At 40.5% G+C, this 23,523-nt stretch overlaps 1 protein-coding gene across 1 annotated transcript in view; it reads right to left on the reverse strand.

Annotated features, from left to right (window-relative positions):
- The window catches only part of SLC28A3 (solute carrier family 28 member 3), a 42,923-nt gene that overhangs the window by 5,664 nt on the left and 13,736 nt on the right, over positions 1-23,523 (reverse strand). The window contains exons 7-14 of the mRNA XM_078384093.1: positions 17,112-17,192; positions 15,702-15,782; positions 14,706-14,831; positions 12,607-12,737; positions 10,807-10,975; positions 9,114-9,311; positions 3,307-3,388; positions 1,458-1,556 (exon numbers count right to left, since the gene is read on the reverse strand). Coding sequence (XP_078240219.1) covers positions 1,458-1,556; positions 3,307-3,388; positions 9,114-9,311; positions 10,807-10,975; positions 12,607-12,737; positions 14,706-14,831; positions 15,702-15,782; positions 17,112-17,192 — 967 coding nt within the window. The remainder of the gene's footprint in view (positions 1-1,457; positions 1,557-3,306; positions 3,389-9,113; positions 9,312-10,806; positions 10,976-12,606; positions 12,738-14,705; positions 14,832-15,701; positions 15,783-17,111; positions 17,193-23,523) is intronic.

Below are 23,523 nucleotides of genomic sequence, written 5' to 3' on the forward strand. Positions count from 1 at the left end.
CTACTAGAGGAGAATGGGTGAGGAAGCTAACTTTCAACGAGGCTTTCTCCTACCAGCACTTCTATGAATTGCAGTACCCAAGAACCTCTTGCCAGAACTTAATTATGCCAGCAGAAGATCATGAATCAGCCAAAGCTAAGCTCTTAAATATCCCACTGATTTCAGTGGAAGAGTTGGACATCCATGCGGGTAACAAAGACAATCAACTTTGCTATATCTTGCCTTTAATTTCTATTTGAAAAAATGCCGTTCTCTCTGTTTTAAAAACTCTATAATGGGATGAAATAGGTGAAACAGGATTTATCTTCCATTTTACTTCTTTCAAACTCATATATTATCCTCGGTCTATAAACTATCTGAGATTTGATGGTTGTTGTGAGTTTTTCTGGCTCTTTGACTGTGTTCTGAAGGTTCTTCTTCCTGATGCTTCGCCAGTCTCTGTGGCCGGCATCTTCAGAGGACTAGAGTAGGAACTCTGTCCATGCTCTGTGTTCCTACTCCTGTCCTCTGAAGATGCCGGCCACAGAGACTGGCGAAATGTCAGGAGGAACAACCTTCAGAACAGGGCCAAAGAGCCTGAAAAATCCACAACAACCATCAGATCCCAGCCATGAAAGCCTTCAAGAATACATAGCTGAGATTTCTTTAAAACCACTGATAAGAAAGAAAGGGAAGAAAAAAGAAAAACTGTATTATTTCAAACTATTTTGACCCCTGTTTCTGTTTGTTCCATCACTGTTGTTGCTGTTGTGTAACACTGCATGCGCGCATGCAGTGTTACACACATTCTCTAACAAACCAATATCACAAATCCCTTTATCTTGTCACTTGACTACTTAGGTAATGGTTTCTTTAAATCATCATAGAAATAAACATGCTTTCTTTAATAATCACTTATTTCCTCTCTTCCTCTTTTCCTGTCATCAACCTTTAGCTGCATCTATGTATGTGTATCTGACCCTTTACTCAGGCCCTTATAACAGCACTCATGTAGTCATTCACATGGGAAATGAACTCAGCACCACTCAGTTTGAATAGAACAAATAACGTTTTATTAACATAATAGTGCTAAATAAATGTTTATTCTGAGGCTTTAAATCCATTCAGCATGATCTTTCACTAGTATTATCTAATTCACTCCTCAGTCTCTCTCTCTGACCACTCCCTCAGACCCCACACTTGAAAAACCACCCTCTTCCCCATCTCTCCACAGCAGACTGTGTCTTGGACTTCAGACTCCACAACCATCTTCCTCCCCTAGTTTCTCCCAGCCAATCAGAATAATTCTTACCAACATTTCGTTCTCATTACTCACTGCCTATCATATATTTCCCAGACCATGTAAACAATACCTTTAACAGCACAAAAAGGCTTAATATACTACTAGTAGCTGAAGATACAAATTGAGACACACACACACACACCACTGCCATCCGTAGTACATGAAGGTAGTATACCTGCAATGCAAGCTGTCATGAAGCAGGCCACTGTTCCAGCAATCATAGCCCTGAAGGCTGTCCTTGCAATGTCTCTCTTCCTGGAGGGTGCCAATGATGCTGAGGAACACATTTGAGGAAAACTATTGAGGGTTCAAGGTGTAATGATCTAGTATTCATTCTATTGTTTTTCTAAAAGTTATAATGCTTTCTAGAGTAATTCCAACACTTACTAAAAATTTTATCTGTGCCAGATAAACTTGGTTGGGTAGCTATGAAAGATGCTGGTGAACTGCTGATAGTATTGCAATAAAGCCATACCCTGCCAAGACCACTTTGAATTTCTGGTGCCCATGAAGATACCTTTCTTACAATACCTTTTGTAACATACATATCTCCCCCTAGCTCCCTCTTGCAAATTATAAATCATATTATCTCATTTAAAGCTACACAAACATCATATTTCAGCAGAGCTGGCCACTATGCAGCTACTTTCTGGCAATAGATTTTGGTTACAAGGAAAGGGTAGTAAATCATTAATTTGTTATAAATGAATGTGGAGAGATACTTGAGGGACTTTCTGCTTGTTCTAAAATATTTTGACTGGGTTTTGTGCTATGCACCTTAATTTGGGTGGCTGACATTTGCTACTCTAACACAGGCAACAGAATACTTCGGACCGGAGTGATCAAAATGATTCAAAGCATTGTTGTTTCCATAATTTTTTTTCAAAGGCTGCACTTGATTTGTACAATTACTTCCTTCCAACTCAGCATTTTTAAATTTTATTCTAGCCTCAGATTTGCTTACAAGTAATTCAGCTATTCTACTATAATGTGTAATGGGTAGTTCTTGGTTTAAGGCAGTGGTCCCCAATCTTGGGCCTCCAGATGTTCTTGGACTACATCTTCCAGAAGCCTTCACCACCACCTCTGCTGGCCAGGATTTCTGGGAGTTGAAGTCCAAGAACATCTGGAGGCCCAAGGTTGGGGACCACTGGTTTAAGGCATCTGGCTGTGGAGCCAGAGGTCAGGGGTTTGGTTCCCCACTGTGCCTCCTTGACGGGGGCTAGACTCGATGATTCCATAGGGTCCTTTCCAGTTCTACAGTTCTGAGATTATTCTGATTTCAGGAAAAAACGAAAACACCACAAAACCAAAATAGTTTCCTAACTATTAACTAGTGAAGAGATCATATCTGCTGTAATGGCCTTGGGTACACTGTGAAGTTTTTTTTTAACTGTATCTCATTTTCTAATTGTATTTTCTCCTTACTTTGTTTGTCTAGTTCCAGAAGTATAAACTAGGATGTATCTCCATCATAACGTTTCAAGGTTCTAACTCTCAGTACTTCCAAAGTGCATTTACTTCAAAGTGCTGTAATAGTCAGATAGCAGATTATAATTTCCTTAGAAATAATTACAGTATCTGGCCAAAATTTTGGACTTGACAAAAGCTCGTTAGTAACCTGAGCTACTCACATAAGGCCCTTCAATGGATCATACATGTCACAAGAGGACTTAGTGATATACAGCATATCCTTCTGTGCTACAGTACTAATCTCATTTGGGTCATTTACTTTTATTCTTTGCCTGCAATAACCTCTGATTTACAAAAACATTTACATTTAAAAAAGAAAAATATTAAAGAATTCCCCTGAGCTCTGGTGTGGTGTCAGTATTTGTCCCAACTCCACACTCACATTTTGACATTGGTGGGACCAAGAGAACACATTCCCCGAGAATTTGAATACTTGTGCTAAGTATAAAAATATATGGTTTATATGGTCTTTCAGATAGCCTGGACCTGATCTGTAAAATGCAATTATGTATAATAAAATGCTCCAGAAAAGAAATATATAGCATTCTTACTCAGTGCTCCAATTACCACTCCCAAAGAACCAAAGTTTGAAAATCCGCAGAGGGCATACGTGGCGATTGTTTCTGATCGGACCTGGAATTCAATCACATTAATACAATTACATGGGCTTACCATTTTGATCTGTATAGTGTACTAAAATAGGATTTAACTACTTTATTTGAACTCCCTTTATTGCAAACACAGAATAAATGTACAATAAATGCATTTTTGTATGCATATAAAGATGAAACATATTACTTATAGCTGAGGTAATAAATTTCATGTCCGTACTTCACTTCGTGAGTGGCTTCATTTATGATCGTTTTTTTAAAAAATATGGCTTAGATTTCTCAAAATATAGCAAATTCCATGTTTGACGTGTATGGATTTATTAGCACATGCCTGTGAGGCCTGAGGGCTATTTCAGATGTGACACAGTTCTACACAGAAAGCACCTCTAAACAGACAACAGCATGAAATGAATAAGTACACATTGTCACATCTGATTATGTTGATATTTTTCCCTGTGTCTATACAGAGGACAACATGCACATTCATTTCATAAGATTTCCTTTTGGAAGCTAGTGTACATACAGTAGGTGGAGGCCAGTATCCTTTTTAATATTTGTGCATGCACAGAGTTGTACCTGTAAGAAGCTGCCACAGTGATCTGATGGAGTGCTGACTGTATGCGACCAACCTCAGAGGAGTCCCTTCTCTCAGTCCCACCATTTTCACAATTTGTAGAAGTCAGAAAAATACAGCTCCCGGCCACTGTGGCAGCTTCGACAACTGGAGTTCTGTGCACATAAATACCGAAAGAAAAAGTCTTTAAGAAATATAAGTGATTTGCAAGTGTTGTTTCTCATTGCATACAGGTAATTTATCCTAAAACTACTTCCAAGTAAATAGCTTTTACAGGATTTTCAAACAATACCTTAGAAAAATTAAGCCTGTTTTACAGAAGCAAAAGTGAGTGCACACATCACTTGAGTGTATGTACGATGGCAAGTACATCTTCCAAGTTCCTTTCAATTCACTGAAAATGACACTATTGTTACTGCAGAGAAATGCTATGGGCAGAACTGTCTACTAGTTGCTATGCATATATTATGTTGTGCATATTAGTTACTATGCATATTTTATATTGTGTGTACTAGTTACTATGTGCTACTTGTATATGCTACAAATTTCTGTTAATGCCACTAAAATCACAGTGACAGATTTTGAAAACAAAGACAATTGCTTTATTGCTTCTAGACAGAGACAAACCAAGCAAATTCATTTTGATCAGTTTTTAAACCCTGAACAGCTGAAGGTTTCAACAGTTAAAAAAAGCAAAAAGGAAATGCCTTTCTGTTCTGACATTTAAGGAGGTCAGCCATGCCCTATTCAGTCATACTCAACTGAATTTAAAGCACAACTGAATGGGCTTTAGAGACTTCTAGTCATGAATTCCTGACTCCAGGTTTCTGCTTGTGTTCTAGTTACTGTATACATTTGGATACTGTAATGAGGGTGTGGATTTGCAAGAGGTTGGAGGAAAAATAGTGTTGACCCTTGCTACCCCATGGCAACATGTCACAGGTGACATCATTGCATCCAACATGTGTCTTCCAAACCCTGGTGAGAGGTTATAAGTGTGTAAGGCAACTATGACAGCCAATGTGGTATAGCTGATTGTCAAACTAGGACATGGGGGGGGGAACCTAGGCTCAAGTATCAGCTTAGCCATGGAAACTCAGTGGGAGGTGGCAGTAGTAAGCTATTCCTTGAATATCTCACAACTCTCAAAAACATCTAAGAGCTGCCATAAGATGGAAGTGACTTGATGGCACAACAACAAGAAGGCAAAGACAGATGCAAAACTGAGGGAAATAATAATAACAAAAAACAAATTGAGAATTGAAAGTTCAATCGGAATTAATCTAGGCTGAGCTCAAAGACTTTAACTGTGATAAATAGTCATTAAGAAGTTTGTGACATCATGTAAGCTATTAAAGTCTCTAGAACCTGTCACTAAGTATTCCTCTAAAAGAAACACAATAATCAACAACATTCCTTTATGTAAAACATTATCATTTTAACAAATGCTTGCAGCTAATAATTTAGACTATCTCAAATTATACTGTTCCATCTCATGCCTAAATCTAGAGTACTAGGCTAGCAAGAAGTGTTACAGAAATGGTATCAGATGAGTCTAATATTAGCCCTTTTCAGTATTTTAGTTCTGCCCTCCATGCTCTTATTGTTTTGTTATGGAAAGGGACTGTCTAAGACCTTGTTCTGCCCACACAGACATTCCATGTGAGCCATGAGGTCAGACCCACATGGAGATCCTATACAGGACAATCTTTTCAGGCAGTTGCTTTCTGGGAGGGAAGAAATGACAGAGGGAATGAGACCAGCACACTCCCCTTCACAGGGTGAATTCTGTTGTTGTTTTGCTATCAAGTCACCTACCACCCACTGTGAACCTATGAAAGAGTAACCTCCACAGTATCCTGTCATTAACAGGCCTGCTCAACTCTTGTAAACTCAAAGCCATGACTGGGTGTGTGCCCTGCACATATGTTAATAACTAGTCAATAAGTCTATAGTGACCAGGATCCACAGGGAGATTTTTAAAGATGTGGCTATAAAGGAAAGAGGTAATCCCCTAGCTGGTGAGGGTCAAAGTATGGAATTTATTTGAAGCATAGAGACAGGAAAAAAACTGGATTTGAATTATTAGTGTTATGGACACTACATTCCACCTTCAGCCTTTGAAGGACATATCTGATTCCCCACCCAGCCCTATACTTCAGAACCAGTATGACTTCAACCAAATATAGTCAGCCATTTTACAACATGCCTGAAGAAAGCAAGCTAGCATTGTATAAATCTGTATAGCATAGCGACATTATATTTTTTTTCCTTCTCAAAACTTAATGAAGCTTTCTCCATTCCTGACTTTTACAATGCCTGGAGCAAATGCTGCCTTCCCTCTGAGTGAATTAATCTGGTATTGAAAGAGACCATCTTCAAGTTCAAGGCAAAAGATGCCAATATGTTAGCATATCTCCTCCCACCTGCTGTTCCCTGCTTGCAATGAAATCATGTTAGTACTTCAGTTGATTAGATGCTCATTTGTGCCCCCTCATGTTTTCTAGAACCAATTTGCAGATATTTCTTCTTGCTCTGTGCATACCCAGGGGAAAGCATTTCAAGGCCTCATTTGGCATACTTTTTCCTGGAAATGATTGAAAGACAGGAAGCCTCATTGTTGCAGGCTGTGGGGGTGGACATGTAGCTCTCTGAGAGAAAGAGAGACACTTGTACCTAGGTTTTATTGGAGAGCTCTGAGGAAAACATAAATTAAAATCAAATGTTCCAAGTACTTTTGCCATTGGGCCACCATTTTTCATGTTGAAAATTAGTTCCAGAATTATAAAACTAGAAACTTGTTCATAATACTGGTACTGCAGTGAGGAAACATTTAGGAGATACAGGGTCAAGCCTAAGTGCAACCAATAGAGTGAAACAGCAGACTTTGCAGCAGAACTCAGAATATTTTCCTTTTTGGACTACAATTCCCAAATTCCCCAGCCTGTATAGCCAACAGCCAGTTGCTATATTAGTGGGCATAGTCTTTGCCCCAACCTAGTCTGACTTCAAGAGATAATTTGCAGAAGTATTTGAATGTACTAAGAAGCAGGTTGCATTCCACTCTGTGGAGTGAACTCACTAAGAATGACAAAACAGTCTTTCAACCAGCTCTTGATGAAGCTGTGAGATGCTCACTTCACTGCGAATAAAATGGCAGTTAAAAGTATCATTGAGTTCTATGCACACATCATCTAGGAGTAGTACCACTTTTAGTAGTACTACTGCATTGTTTTTTTTAACCTTTGGCCACTGTTCTATTGCTAGTCCAAGCTAAGAGCAGACCCACTGAATGCTAAGTCCACATACTGTAAGTAATAACTGAAACAACAGAATGCCTGTGAACAAACAGATTCCTTTTTGAAAATGTGAGCTTTTTGTTTCTTTCACAGAAGGACCCAGGTTCTTTGATGCAAAAGGCTGAAAAGCACTGGTCAGGATCAATGTCATCCATTTCCTGACACTCTGAAATGGTGGTCATGCAAATAAACCAGCTTTGAACCCTCAGTTTCGATTCAGTATGAAATTATTCAGTCCAAAAGAAAATACTGTCTTTTTGATGAGGAAATCAAAGTGTGAGAAGATCTGGGTTCTCAAAGATTGAGACAATCTGTAGGATAAAACCAAAACTTGGAAGGTTTGACTGAGGCTGAATCTGGACAAGACAGAAATCTTGAATATGGGCGGCCCTGGCGTCAGTGGGTTGGGAAACTCCCTCTCCTTCGGGTGAGTGACTCTCCTCACAAAGAGTGAGGTTTGTAGCTCGGGCATCAATCTGAACCCATATCTCACCACAGAAACCCAGGTGGCATCTGTGGTCTGGGCAGCCCATTTCCATCTTCGGAGGATTGCCCAGCTGTGTCCCTAGCTAAACGTGGGGGCACTCACAATGCTGATTCATGCCCTCATAATCTCAAGAATAGACTATTGCAGTGCACTCTACGTGGGGCTACCCTTGAGGCTGATGCGGAGACTTCAACTGGTCCAGAATTCAGCAGCCAGATTAATAACTGGGGTAAAGAAATTCCAGCACATCTCCCCCATTCTGGCCACCTTTCATTGGCAATTGGTTCATTTCTGCATCGACTTCAAGGTTATGATGATAACATTAAAAGCCCTAAACAGTTTAGGACCTCGGTACTTATCAGAACTCCTGCCAATTTAGCAGTTCGAAAGCATGCAAAATGCAAGTAGATAAATAGGTACCACCACAGTGGCAAGGTAACGGCATTCTGTGTCTAGTTGCGCTGGCCACATGACCACGGAAACTGTCTACAGACAAACGCTGACTCTATGACTTGGAAACGGGGATGAGCACTGCCCCCTAGAGTCGGACACAACTGGACAAATTGTCAAGGGGAACCTTTACCTATCAGAATGTCTGCTCCCAGCCAGATCTGTCCGTAATACCCGTTCTTCACAGGCAGGGCAGTTGAGAGCCTTGACCCCGAAGGGGGCCCGGAGAGAAAGAACAAGAAACCGGGCCTTCTCAGTGGTCGCCCCTGCCTATGGAACAACTTGCCTATTGAGATCCGCTTGACACCCTCGCTGGATGGGTTCAAAAGAGCACTGAAGACCTGGCTTTTCTGCCAGGTTTTCCTGGAGCATTAAGATCTTGGCCTCCCTTTTACCATCCTTTTTGCCATCCTCTTCATCACCCTTTTTACCACATTCAATGCCATCTGTTTTAATTTACCCCATTTCTTTATTTATTAATTTAATTTTTATCGTATTTTAATATTGTTGTTGATATTGCTGTTAGCAGCCCAGAGTGGCCTGGTTGCCAGATGATGGGAGATATAAATTCAGTAAGTAAGTAAGTAAGTAAGTAAGTAAGTAAGTAAGTAAGTAAGTAAGTAAGTAAGTAAGTAAGTAAGTAAGTAAGTAAGTAAGTAAGTAAGAAAGAAAGAAAGAAAGAAAGAAAGAAAGAAAGAAAGAAAGAAAGAAAGCACTATACATCTCAGAATTGTCATCAAAAATCCACCTTTCCAAAGCCTGCAGCTGCTTTCAGATTCATATAAGTGTGTCTCTGTGTGTGTGGTGGGCTTAGTAAGAAGCAACTTGATGTCATATAGCAACAGCAGTTTAAAGATCAGTTCGGTCTGGTATGACTGAACTTTATCTACAAAGGAACTGGGTCTTATGAAACAATGCACTGTGCAAGAATACTTACACTTAAATATTGCTTGACACCATTGATGTACATTTCCCCTCCTGCTTTCCTCTGATGGATCAAATTTGAAAGCTGCTTATAAGCCACAAATTCATTGAAGAAGGTCTTGTAACCCAGGAGTCCACCAACAATAAAGCTGTCTTCCCAGTCTACTCCCATCATGAAAGAAAATGGCATAAAGGCATAGGCACAAATGATCTGTAGAAAGCACATGAGACAGGGAGAAGGTTGACACTGGACATAGAGATTGTTGATTTGCCTACTGGTGTTTCTCACACGTTTCTTGGCAAATGAGCACGAACCTCCAGTCAATGGCTGAACAGATGTTTCATGGTTCAGCATCCCACTCCATCTAGCAGGTTTCCACTCAGAAGGAGCACTCCAGTTTCCCTGCCCAACCTCCTCCAGGTGCTGCCTTTGAGTGGGCACCTGTTGAAACTGCAGAACATCTGTTTGGCTGTTGGCTGAACTACCATGAGCCATCAAACTGGCGGTTTGTGCCCATCTCTTTGGAGCTTAGGAGCTACTACAATGTCTCTAAAGATCACACCCACTGAAGCTTTGTAGCACGGACAACCATCAAAGAAAAGCTACCATCAAGGTTAAATGTCAATATGATAATCAGGGCTTTAAGATGTAGCAGAAATGATAATCTGCTCTGCTCCTAGGCACTGTTGTGGATCTAAGAGCAATGCAAAGCTGAGGCAGAAAGTGTGATTGAACAACACTATCCTAAGGGCCTCCCCCCATCAACTGTAGGCAGCTTGTAGTCAACAGCTGTTGACCTTAGCAACTGGCCCAAGGTTATCCACTGAATTTCATGATGAGTGGGGCATTGGAACCCCAATCTCCAGAGCTGTAACCCAGCACTTGAACTAGTATACCACACTGGCTCTGGCAGAAGCAGTCTAACGTTAGGAGAACAGGTTCTGTACTCCTGCTGTATAATGTTGTGAGGACTACCACTGCCTATCTCTGCTTTTGTTTTGTGTATGTGGGAGATAGCATGAGAGAGGGAAAGGAATGTGTGTGTGACCAAATCTTGGGATAGTTGCTTGTTTGGACTATAACTTGAGAATAAATACTCCCCTGAGCACCCTAAAGGGGTCTGGAATTTTGTAGTCCAAGCAATTTTCTTTCTTTGAGAGTGAGTCAGCAAGTGTGAAGGCTGTGCATGCACATAGATATTAATGTTTGAGGTTAAACAAAAGAGAGAAAATTGTGCATGTATGTGTATAAGAGCAAAAAAGGGAATAGAGAGGAAAGTTGTGTGAAAGAGTCAAGGAGATGCTGGGCCCCTTCCCACAACCACACCAACTGCTGGCTACGCGTAGACCTTGGGGGCAAAAAAGGTTGCCTTCTGTTACCTTAAGGCAGAGATCGGCAAAGTATGGCCCTTCAGATATTTCTGAACTGCAACTCCCACCATTGCTCACCATGGACTATGTTGGCAAGGACTGATGGGAGCTACAGTCTGGTGACACTTTGCCCGTCCTTGCCTAAGGAGCCACTATAAGCTTTATATAGGAGCAGGAATAACATTTGGAAAATGCCCCATGAGTTATGATGTGCAGATAGCAGAATAACATATTTGTTTGTCCTGAACAACACATCTAGCATGGTATGCAAATACTAGCCACCTTGACATGAAAATACCATTCTTTTAACAAGTCTCCATGTAACAATGCCTTACCTCAAAGCTTAACTGTGGATAGTTAAACATGTTCCCCAGCCAAGACAAAGTTGCGTTAAAGAAAGACAGCAAGGCAAGGAACGCAATGAGACTGGCCGCAATGTTTGCCACCAGCGGAATTGAGGAAGAAGCCCCTTGGCTGGCTGCTTCCAACAAGTTTTGGGAATCCCTACACCAGGAAAACAAGAGAAAAAGAGTGCATATTCATGTGACATTTTCACTTCTAAAAGAATGGGCAAAACTTGAAATACCCTCCTTCCCCCAATACACAATTGTAAGAATCATCCTTCTTGAATTATCAGGATGGTCACTAGAACAATATCCAGTTTAACATTCCTAAGAATAGTACTAAGTGTTCAAAGAGCTTCTTGCGACCATTAAAAGCATTTCATACACACCATCCCTTGGCCCAACAGCACAAAATGAAGGAGATCTTTAGCTACAGGCTGCCCTGCTTTTCGGCAGTGTGAAGTGGCTGTTCCAAGTGTGTGATTTTGGCTGTTGGGAAAGGTAGCAGAAAGCTGTTTTTAAATTTATCATACTTATCAAGCCAGTGAGTGGAGAACGTTATTTGTGAAATATTCTGCCTCAAGTACCAAAATAACGTATTAGTTTTGGGGTGTTACACACCTCATTGTGAAGGGTGGAAAGCTGAGGTTGAAAGAATATTACCAAGAAAAAGAGGATTAAGATCACGTAGTTCATAACTAAGGGAGATCTGAGACAGGAACATTTACTGAGCTGCTATATTGCACCATACTAGTTTTATAATTTGTAGAGTTTGGTTCTCAAGAGATCATTATGAGCTCAGTTCTTTTAAACTACTTTTCTGGGGTTTTTAAAGCTATGTGGCAGGCAGAAAGCCCAATCTATGTCATTACACTGCCCAGAAGTGACTCGGCAGTTGTGAAACCAGGAGCTGGCGAGGCTGGCGAGCAGAATAGTTTCAGTGTTCATGATCTAGAGCACTGGTTCTTAACCTTTGTTACTAAGATGTTTTTGGCCTGCAACTCCCAGAAGCTTTCACCATCAGCTCTGCTGGCTGGGGTTTCTGGGATTTGCAGTTCAAAAACACCTGAGTAACAAAGGTTAAGAACCACTGATAGAGTGATGCTGCCCAAATTAACTATGGTGAGTTCTTCTAAAGTTCTTGCCAAATTGGCATTAGAAACAAGAAGTTGGTGTTTTAGATTTTTCTTAATGGACACCATACAGTACAGGACCATTTGCTGTCTAGAATGGTCGTATAGACCAGATGGGCGGGGTATGTATCAATCAATCAATCAATCAATCAATCAATCAATCAATCAATCAATCAATCAATCAATCAATCAATCAATAAATAAATTTGCCAGAGGAATAAACAACTTACTACTGGGAGGGCAGATTGTATCCCTCAACCCATCTGGAACCACACTACTGCCTCAACCACTGAAATTTGGGGCCACTACCAAGAACAGCTGTTGTGGCTGGTACTACTGCAGCAACCATAGAAAACAATACTGCCCACAATGCTACTGTGGCGAGGAGGGGAAGGGAAGGGTCCTTTCTGTGGCATTGCTGAATCTAACTGCCATTTCTAGGGGAAAAGAGAGATATAAATCCAAAGAGTAAACATATTTCAGCAGCTTGCTTGTATCGGCAATGGCAGCATTGACACTTTTTTTGCAGCACTGGCAAGCAGAGGTCACAAAACCAGCCCACATGTAACATTGATCAGTATAACGACTGGACCTATTCATATTACTTTTCCCCAATTTTGACTAAGGCTTGTTGTCACACCAATATAAGTCTCCTTACCCTTTCCCCAGTTTTGTGCCCTGCTGTAGAGTTATCTGAGGTTGCTCAGTCTCAGGCCAAAAGAGTTTAGCAATCGCCAACGCTGCAGGTGCTGACATTACAGAAGCCGTTAGCAAATGGGAAGCTGACACCTGAAATGTCAAAGGGCAAAACCATCATACAATGTTTACTTCGGACACCAAAAGTTGAGGATGATCCCAATGCATTCTTGTAGCAACCTTCTCCAACCCAGCACCTTCTTAAATAAGCTGGACTACAGCTCTCCTAAGTAATGAAGTAGTTCTCTCTTTGTGTCCCTTTTGCCAATACATTTCAGCATGAAAAATCAGAAAGATTGGTCTTGTCAAGAGGTGTAAGGTGGAGCTTTGTGAAAAGAAGATCCTAGGTGATGAAAGAAGCCCAGGAGAATTCCAAAATTTGTATATACCGTACTATTGGGGATCTTAATTCATCAGGTATTTTCACGAAAATGGCTCTAATAGTGTCTAAAAGAGATATTAGCAGGCTTAAGAGAACCCAAGATTTGCAGAACTATATAAAGCATTAGGAAAAAAATCTAAGACAATTAAGACTTCCAAAAGCAGTGCTATGAGAACAGAGAATGCTTTGTGGGTGCAGAAAGCTCTGTATGTATTTCCAAGGCTCATCAGGCCTTTTGGGTAGAACAACATGTGTGCAAAACCGTATGTGCATGTTCACAAACTTAAACAAAAAATCTGCACACATGCTTAACCTGTGGAAATACATGCTGTTAGTTAGGCATCCTTCAGTCTCGAAAGACTATGGTAACGTGCTCTATATGGAGGACTTGGAACAGCGTCTAGTGTGGCTGAGGAGGCCAATTCGAGAGTGACAATCTCTTCCACACTGAAGACAAATCCAATCTGACCCCTGTCCAGCTCCCTTCTTTTGCTGCTTTTGTGACTTCCTCTTCACCTCGGCCTGCTGGATAAGCGTCTCTTCAAATTGGGAGAGGCCGTGATGCAATGCCTGCCTCCAGGTTGAATGCTCAGATGTCAGGGTTTCCCATCTGTTGAGGTCTATTCCTAAGGCCTTCAGATCTTGCTTGCAGATATCCTTGTATCGCAGCCATGGTCTCCCTCTGGGGCGATTTCCCTGCACTAATTCTCCATACAGGAGATCCTTTGGAATCCGACCATCAGCCATTCTCACGACATGCCCAAGCCAACGTAGACGTCGCTGTTTCAGTAATGTGTACATGCTGAAAATTCCGGCTCGTTCTAGGACTACTCTGTTTGGAACTTTATCCTGCCAGGTGATACCAAAATTCCATCGGAGGCAACGCATATGGAAGGTGTTCAGCTTCATCTCCTGCCATGCACAAAGGGTCCAGGACTCACTGCAGTACAGGAGTGTACTCAGGACACAGGCTCTATAGACCTGGATCTTGGTATGTGTTGTCAGCTTCTTATTGAGCCATATACTCATACATGCATGAACAGTATAAATATGCACTTTAGCATTTTGAAAAATATGCATGAATGGTGAAAAAGAAATTCAAGTCTAATACAGTAAATGGCAAAATGGGAATGCCGGTTGGACACTGAGAAATGTAATTAGAAAAATATTAACAGATTATCATGGGCCTAGATAATATTAAAGAATATGATCTCCTATATATTCCCAAAATCCATAGTGCATGCACTGCTTTTTTCCTCATACTGTAAATTATTCCTCTTTTCTATTCTATCTCTTTTCCTCCATTCTACAAAAGTAAAAAAAAATCATCAGGGGAAAAATGGTAGGAAAACCAGAGGTTTTTAAATGAACCTTGAAAGACCACCCTGTCAAGGATGCTTGAGCTGTCAATGTTCCCTTAGGCAGGGTTGGACTGGATGAGCCTTGGGGGGGTATCCTCTCCTGATCTAGAGTTCTATGGCTCTATGAAACCTCTAATTTAAATGTCTGCATTCTTCAAAAATAAATGTTTGGTGTGTGTGTGTGTGTGGGGGGGAGAACTGTAGTTCCATTTAATGTTACTTCCTGCTAAAGGACTATGGCAGGAGAGTGAACCATGTAAAAGAAGAAAGAAAGACTTGGAAAACAAAATTTAATATCTAACAAGCTTCCATCCTTACCCCAAAAGAAATATATGCTCCTAAGACACTTCCAGCAATGGTGGCAAATCCTGCTGTCATAATAGCATGGAGTTCAGATTTGGTTACATAGGGCAAATAAGGCTTCACTAAGAGAGGAGATTCTGACTGAAGAGTAAAAGAAATTGGGAAAAATTAATTAAAAAGCAACTAAATGAGTAAATAAGTGTATCTTCATATATTGTCATATTCCATGCACAGAATTTCATAACATTTAACATAACACTTAACATTTCATCTCAACTTATTTTTATTTCTGTATACTAAAATATTTGTGTAAGTATAGAAGTTTTTCAGGAATATGGTTTCTATTAATGGCCATCCCTATCATTGAGCAGAGTGAAGCAGACAACTCAGGCAGATTAAGGGTACATCTGAAAAAGACAGCAAATTTTTAGCTATTTAATTTATTGATTATTATATTTTACTGTCAGGACAGAAAGATTTTGCTGTGAGATTTTATGGCTTAGGTGGTAAAATATGATGAAAAATCTTTTGGCATAACCTGCCAATTTATAATGATTGTATTCCTGTGTCATGTGACATAAACCAGGCTCAGACAGATATTACTACCAGAGGCAGGAACAAGACAAAGCCTTTTGGATGGGATAAGGAAAGCTAAGAAGCTCAAAATAAATTACGTTTAAACAGGTTCAAGCTGCACATCTCCAAGTTGGTGCCCTTCAGATTTGTCCCGACGTACGATAGGAGTTTTTGCTCAAGATATCTGGAGGGCATCAGCTCAGGTAGTTCTCATGAAGCTTGATGTAATTGAGATAACCAAATTCTTCCCTCATTAATGGAAATGCTTGATCACCGGAGCATAATACAGTTCTAAAAGGAGCACATATGTTTTTATATTGTCTCTGGGGGAAGGGAATGACTTTTTATAATGATAGACGTTTCCACATGGCCTATTTTTAATTTAAGAGGTCTGCCCTAAAGCTATTAGCTTATTTTTCTATTGCACAGACTCACCTGTCCAACAAAAATATTGCCTGCTGCAACTAAAGATTCAACTGGACTTGTCTCCAGGGTAATTTGCATTATCCATCCAACCTAAAAAAGGAGGTTATAGAGCAGAAAATTAGTTTTCTGGTGTTTTCAAGTTGGTCCATGTTTTCAAATGCTTTAAAGCACCAAAGGTGAATCTTTCTGCAAGCTAACACATTTTAAATATTCATCAGCATTTCTGCTAGGTCTGCCATTCACCTATACTTTTTTAAAAATTACAATATAGAAAAAAATTACAATTCACAAATGTAGGGAAGGCGAGGCCTAGGTGACAGGTTAAGTGACTGTTGCCAGGGAGATACAGCATGTATCTGGACTGGGTCAAAGAAATCTGAATTGCACTTTTCAAGATATCAGGCTTTCTTGGGCTATTTATAGCAAATTATAGCTATGCAATTGCCCCTTATTCAGTTTGGGACCCATGTTGGTGATTCCAATTTAGGCCTGATTTTAGTCTGGACCAATATGGACCTGATCAAATCCCATCTGGACCCAAATCTGAATAGAAAGCTGTGAATCTGAATCTTCCAACAGATTTGTATGGGGAAATTAAAACAATGGTAAGTTCCTTTTTTCATGGATATATCTAAAATATGGAGATATCATCACCCACTTGCAGAGCATTATTCCTGCCATACTCTAGAGAAACAGGTCTCATGGGAAGTTCACTGGGTGCCTGGCAGCCCTCTGTCTAGAGACAGAGTGAGAGACAATTGATTTTATATGGTCCTACGGTAGTAAAACCAAATAATACCATGCCCAAACTGCTTATAGCCTCCATCTTGACAATTTAACTACAGACACTGTAGTTTTATTATTTAAGACAGCATATTTCAAAAAAAACCTTTCTGTTGTGTGCCTCTGTGTGCTCAGAAGCACACAAACCAAGGTGTATAGAAATTTTTTAACAGTTAGGCAGGCTTGATGAAATGTAGTCAGTTGACTGTATATAAGAACTCCCCAAAGAGGTAAATATCCACTATTTCCAGGCATTTGCACCACATTGTAATATCATAGTGGTTGAAATGCTGTTGCTTAGCATAGTGAGTTGCAACTACAGTCAGCTCATTGAAACAATGGAACTTAGGAAGGAGTTGACTCAACAATTCCGCACTGATTCAATGGGCCTACTCTAGTGGCAACCTACCATGCTAAGCAACAGTATTTCAGCCAGTGTGTTATATTAGTTTTTCAGAGGTCAATCAATAGATTGACTGTTTTTCTGTGTCTGTGGAGAACATATATTGTGACAACTACACACAAACACACACACACTTCCCATGCCCTGCCCAAGACCTAACACCAGATATGAGTTGACCAGGTGAGATTTTATAATCCATTGTATCTGGAAGAGCACCTAAGTTTTTTTTTTACCTTTTTAATAAGCCATTGCATGAATCCAATGTAGTAAAGCATGGACATCACTGTGCTGAAAAAGATGACTATAGGCAGCACCTAATGTAAAGGTAAAAGAAAAAAGTTTCCACCATCAAGAGTTTCCCCTTTTCTAAATGCCTACCTAGAAAAAAATCAGAGTTCTTTCTGCCTTATAGACTTAAGACAATTTTTTAAAAAAAGGCTTAAGAACTGTCTTCAATACTGACAGCAGAGATTATTCACAAAACACAAAATTTCACAGATCACTAAAAACCTGAGTGAACAAAATTGGTATTACAGCACCCCTAGTGCTGTAATAGGGGATAGGCACTCCATGGTCTGAATGCCACAGAAGAGAAACACCTGTCCTCAGACTCCATCCACTTCACTTTTGAAGATGGAAACATTTGGAGCCAATTATCTTAAAACAGCCTTCTCCAAACTGAGGCCCTTCAAGTGTGCTAAACTACAATTCTCATAACCCACAGAAAGCAAGGACATGACAATGGTTCAGAATGAGGAAGGCTGTAGTTTAACACTGTGTGTTGAGGTGAGGAAGGCTACTTTTAACTAGGAACAGGTTTACCTGGGACCCGACAGACTTTATATCAGCATTGCACCAACCCATCCACCCTACTCAAACTGTTTGAAATACCCAAACACTCTTCACAGATACAGTTCATAGCAGCTATCCTATTTGAAAATTGCCATTCCACAGATGACTATGGTGAAGATTAGCTGGTTTTCTAAGAAGGGACATAGATGATATAACTAATAAAGTTGATGAAGGACATTTGGTGCTACAGTTATAGCTATATATTGGCCAGGAGGGAAGGGGTTAATGTGCCAACAGCACTCAAAAGCTATAGAATAGTGGCTACTGTGGTGTAATTTTTTTCCAGTTTTGTTTTTAAGTTTCCATTGGTGCACTATTTGAGAATCACTGGTATATCTATACAGGCACATGAAACTTACCACACAACTGCATGAAATAATAACACTAGCTTGAATTTTAGGTTTCTGGCCCATATTATTTTGTTGAGTGTCATAGAAATCAGGATTACTTGGACAGAGGTTTACTTATAAATAAGCTACATCAACCATTTGTTATTCAGGGCCAGCTGTTGTCCTCAAGAATGCCTTTGATTATTGCATCAAAGATACTACGAGAATGCACATCAGTAAGCGGGAACACGGAGTGCTTATAAAGTATAATTCTGACATATTCTGAGCTTGCTTGTGAGGAAGAATTAAAAAAAAGAAAAGCAAAATATTCACAATGATCAGAACATCAGGTAATTGGGTGTCTCTCTGTTCTGCCCATCTCAAATTCATTACTGGAATGCTGACAGAAAGCACCTGTTGAGAGCACCAAAATGCTATTGTCCCACATAGCAAGAGCTCCAAGAAAAAGACTCAGAAATTATTATATTTTAAATAAGTACCTCTGAACACAGAAAGGTTATATTGGTGGTTGGTAAGTTGGCAGTCCCTTCACGGATTGCTGCCTTGTCGTGGCAAAGGGGCTCAAGTAATTCAGAGAAGCTATGGCTATGCCGTGCAGGAACACCCAAGACGGACAGGTCATAGTGGAGAGTTCTGACTAAACGCAATCCACCTGGAGCAGGGACTGGCAAGCCACTCCAGTATCTTTGCCAAGAAAACTCCATGGACAGAAACAAAAGGCTAAAAGATATGATACTGGAAGATGAGCCCCTCAGGTGGGAAGGCATCCAACATGCTACTGAGAACAGAGCTAATGAAGTGGTTGGGCCAAAGCCGAAAGGACATGCAGCTGCGGACACGCCTGGAAGTGGAAAGAAAGTCCGATGCTGCAAAGAAAAATACTGCATAGGAACCTGGAATGTAAGATCTATGAACCTTGGTAAAGCTGGATGTGGTCAAACAGGAGATGGCAAGAATAAACATTGACATCCTGGGCATCAGTGAACTAAAATGGGTGGGAGTGGGCAAATTCAACTCAGACGATTATCGTATCTACTATTGTGGGCACAAATTCCGTAGAAGAAATGGAGTAGCCCTCATAGTCAACAAAAGTGTGGGAAAAGCTGTATTGGGATACAATCAAAAAAATGATAGAATGATTTCAATACGAATCCAAGGCAGACCTTTCAACATCGCAGTAATCCAAGTTTATGCACCAACCACCAATGCTGAAGAGGCTGAAATTGACCAATTCTATGAAGACTTACAACACCTTCTAGAACTGACAATAAAGGAAGATGTTCTTCTCGTTATAGGGGATTAGAATGCTAAAGTAGGGAGTCAAGAGATAAAAGGAACAAGGGGAGGCGGGGCTTTGTTGCGGTGCTGCCAGCAACTCCAGAGAGGAGCTCTCTCTGGAAAAAGCTGGAACCCTCCGGTCCGGGATCCCCCTTTTGAAATGGGGATCAAAGGAGAGTCTAGAAGAAGTCTCTCTGAAGCAGATGGTGAGCAGCAGAAGGAGAAGAAAGGGAGGCAGACCCGGACTTTTTTCTTCTGAAGAAATCACCGTGCACGGACTGGAGCGGGCGCCATTTTTTGGCACTGAGCCGCGAGGAACCCTTTACTGGGGGAGAGGAGAGCAATCAATATAAACTAAAAATATATAACAAGTAAGTAAGCCGAAGCCTCTGATTTATGAAACAGCCTCATTAAGCTGAAATAAGAATGAAAATATTTGGCGGAAAGAATAAATGCAGCGGCGGGTTTATCTTATCAGTCTGACTCAAAAGCGAAACTAAGCTTCTCCAAGTGAACTATTAAAACGCCAGGCTGATTCTAAAGCCGAGAGTCTGAGATGGAAAAATAAATCTTATGTTTCTGGAGAAGAATCCCAGACAGCAACACCGTCTGACTGGATTTAAGAGACTTCGGTGGATGCAGTGTGGCGGGGATACGTTACTCTTTGCCTTCTCTGGACTTTGTGAACTATAAATAATAGAATCTGGTGGTTTTCGGGAGAAGGAGCTGACGTGGCCAACTGGACTAAGGAGCATTAAGGGGTTAATGAAGATCACAAGACAAGCTCCAAGGACAATCTACTGGACAGTTTGAGACTCTGTGACTGTTGTTTTGTTTGTGACCACGTGTGAGTCTAATAATAGAAGCTTGCTGAACTCAGGAGAAGAAGAAATAACTGCGTCACGGTTCTAATTGATATTGTATTTGCTGGGCTAAAGTTGATTTTTATACTACAATATTTGGACAAAGATTGGAGGGAGATCTAAGGGGAGGTTTATGATGAGGGGTTTGAATTGTTGATAAAATTGTGGAAACTGTGGAAGGATTTCTAGGGGGTGATTATTGTGGTATTTATACAAACCCCAAAGCCTGAGATGGACCCCAAAAATTCAAAAGAACAAATGGAGACTTGGTCTGTTCAATCCCAAAGTTCTGGAATAGTGGTGCAAGAAATAGAAAAGGAATGGCAGATTAATATACAAAGGCTAATATTAACAGGGTTTCAGCAAGTGAATGCAGGTCTTAGCAAAATAGAAAATTTGATGAAAGGGACGAAAGAGGGGACAGTAGATGCCAAACAAAACTTAAATGAAGTTGTACAGACTTTAGAATCGTCTGTATTAGACATGACACCAGGTAATATGAATGCAGTAGAGAGTTATCCAGTGACCCATGCAGCTTCCAAAATTAAAAAGCATTATGACAAAAATCTTAAGGAGGCAGAGATACTGAAATCAGATAATTTTATGGTGAAAATATGGGAAGTGAAAAAAATGGATATTCTGTCAGATGGGCTGAAAGACTGTTCAATTCCAAAAGAAACTGAACGATGGGATGTATTGTATAAATGGCAGCAGCTACCAGACAATGTTGGAATAACATAGAATAAAATTAAAATTAAATGATAAGATAAAAGCAGGAGGGTAATCAAACTGTGAAAAAGCAAAAAGTTGATATGTATTAGTAATATGAATTGATTGGATGATGTTATACTTTATGCTCTCCTATCCCCCAAAACCATTTTTCCTTTCCTATCCCCTCTTTCTTTCTGTACCCTCTATCCCTGTTCCTAAATAAAATAAAGAATTAAAAAAAAAAAAGAGATAAAAGGAACAACAGATAAGTTTGGCCTTGGAGTTCAAAACGAAGCAGGGCAAAGGCTAATAGAGTTTGTCAAGAGAACAAGCTGGTCATCACAAACACTCTTTTCCAACAACACAAGAGACGACTCTACACATGGACATCACCAGATGGGCAATACTGAAATCAGTTTATGTTCTCTGCAGCCAAAGATGGAGAAGCTCTATACAGTCAGCAAAAACAAGACCTGGAGCTGATTGTGGCTCTGACCATCAGCTTCTTATAGCAAAACTCAAGCTTAAACTGAAGAAAGTAGGAAAAACCACTAGGCTAGTCAGGTATAATCTAAACTAAATCCGTTATGAATACACAGTGGAAGTGAAGAACAGATTAAAGGAATTCAATTTGGTGGACAGAGTACTTGAAGAACTATGGATGGAGGCTCATAACATTGTACAAGAGGCAGCAACAAAAACCATCCCAATATAAAAGGAAATGCAAGAAAGCACAGTGGCTGTCCAACAAGGCCTCACAAAAAGCAGAGAAGAGAGGGGAAACAAAATGCAAGGGAGAGAGGGGAAGTTACAGAAAATTGAATGCAGACGTCCAAAGAATAGCAAGGAGAGACAAGAAGGCCTTGTTAAATGAACAGTGCAAAGAAATACAGGAAAATAATAGAAAGGAAAAATGGTCTGAAGCTCAACATCAAAAAAACTAAGATCATGGCCATTGGTCCCATCACCTCAGGCAAATAGAAGGGGAAGATATGGAGGCAGTGACAGATTTTACTTTTTTGGGCTCCATGATCACTGCAGATGGTGACAGCAGCCATGAAATTAAAAGATGCCTGCTTCTTGGGAGGAAAGTGATAACAAACCTCGACAGCATCTTAAAATGCAGAGACATCACCTTGCCAACAAAGGTCCGCATAGTCAAAGCTATGGTTTTTCTAGTAGTGATGTATGGAAGTGAGAGCTGGACCATAAAGAAGGCTGACCGCCGAAGAATTGATGCTTTTGAATTGTGGTGCTGGAGGAGACTCTTGAGAGTCCCCTGGACTGTAAAGAGAACAAACCTATCCATTTTGCAGGAAATCAACCCTGAGTGCTCACTGGAAGGACAGATCCTGAAGCTGAGGCTCCAATACTTTGGCCATCTCATGAGAAGACTCCCTGGAAAAGCCCCTGATGTTGGGAAAGTGTGAGGGCAAGAGGAGAAGGGGACAACAGAGGACGAGATGGTTGGACAGTGTCATCGAAGCTACCAACATGAATTTGACCAAACTCTGGGAGTCAGTGGAAGACAGGAGGGCCTGGCATGCTCTGGCCCATGGGGTCACGAAGAGTCGGACATGATTTAATGACTAAACAAGAAAAAGGTTGGCAGCATTCAGTGGGAACAATGGGATTCTAAGGGACTCATGAAATACAAGAGATATATACTGTATTTCCCTTATTATGCTGAAATTCCAGTGGGGTCAGGAAATAATCCATGTCAGTTTCTTATTAAAATCAGGTACACAAGTTCTTTTTAAAAACACTTTATGTGTGAAAAATGAATGGGGGTGGGGTGGAGAGAATGGGGCAAAAACACTGAACTCTTCCTTCTTACAATATTTCAGATAAATCAACTCCCAGAGAAAAGTTGGTCCCAAACTGAAGAGTTCCCAAATGAACATCATCTATCTCCAGCCAGCTAGAAATAATTATGATTATGACCTCGTTTTCACTGAGAGGGGAAACCTGTGTCCCAACTGTACTCATCCATATAAATTAGAACATGTACAGACAAAAATATCATGGAGAAGGTGAGGCTAAAACCTTTCTTCTGACTCGTCTTGTTTCCTATGTGTAGATCTTTAAAAAAAAATATAGAGGAGCATGCAGAAATAGAAGTGGACCTGCAGTCAAGTGTTGTGTATGGACTGCTCCTGTTCACTCCATGCAGCAACATTTGGTCCTGAATTTATATTCCATTCAATTCTTCTTCCCGCCTGATTTTCACTCCCTCTCCAAACAGCTAGCATTCTATATGTATGAAAGCCTACTTGTCTTTCACTGGAGCCTTGGGGAGAGATGTTTTCTTGTCACAGGTAAATCTGTTAAACTTGGGGTTCCCCGAATCCTGCTGGTAATTCCTTCTTGTGCACAGAAGGTGTTGTTTTGCCTACATAAAGTCAGCAGGTGGCACTGAGAGGACTGAGATCATGACTTCAGTAAATAACCCAGCCACTCTAGGCACAATATATTGCCGCAATTAGTACTGGACTACATGTAAATAGGAATAACAATCTCCCTTAGTTTCAGTCACATGTGTCAAAATGTCAGACATGCTTGTGCATTTTTTTCTCCCATAGCTTGACTCC

Source organism: Pogona vitticeps, chromosome 2, assembly GCF_051106095.1.
Source record: "Pogona vitticeps strain Pit_001003342236 chromosome 2, PviZW2.1, whole genome shotgun sequence".
Lineage (NCBI taxonomy): Eukaryota > Metazoa > Chordata > Lepidosauria > Squamata > Agamidae > Pogona > Pogona vitticeps.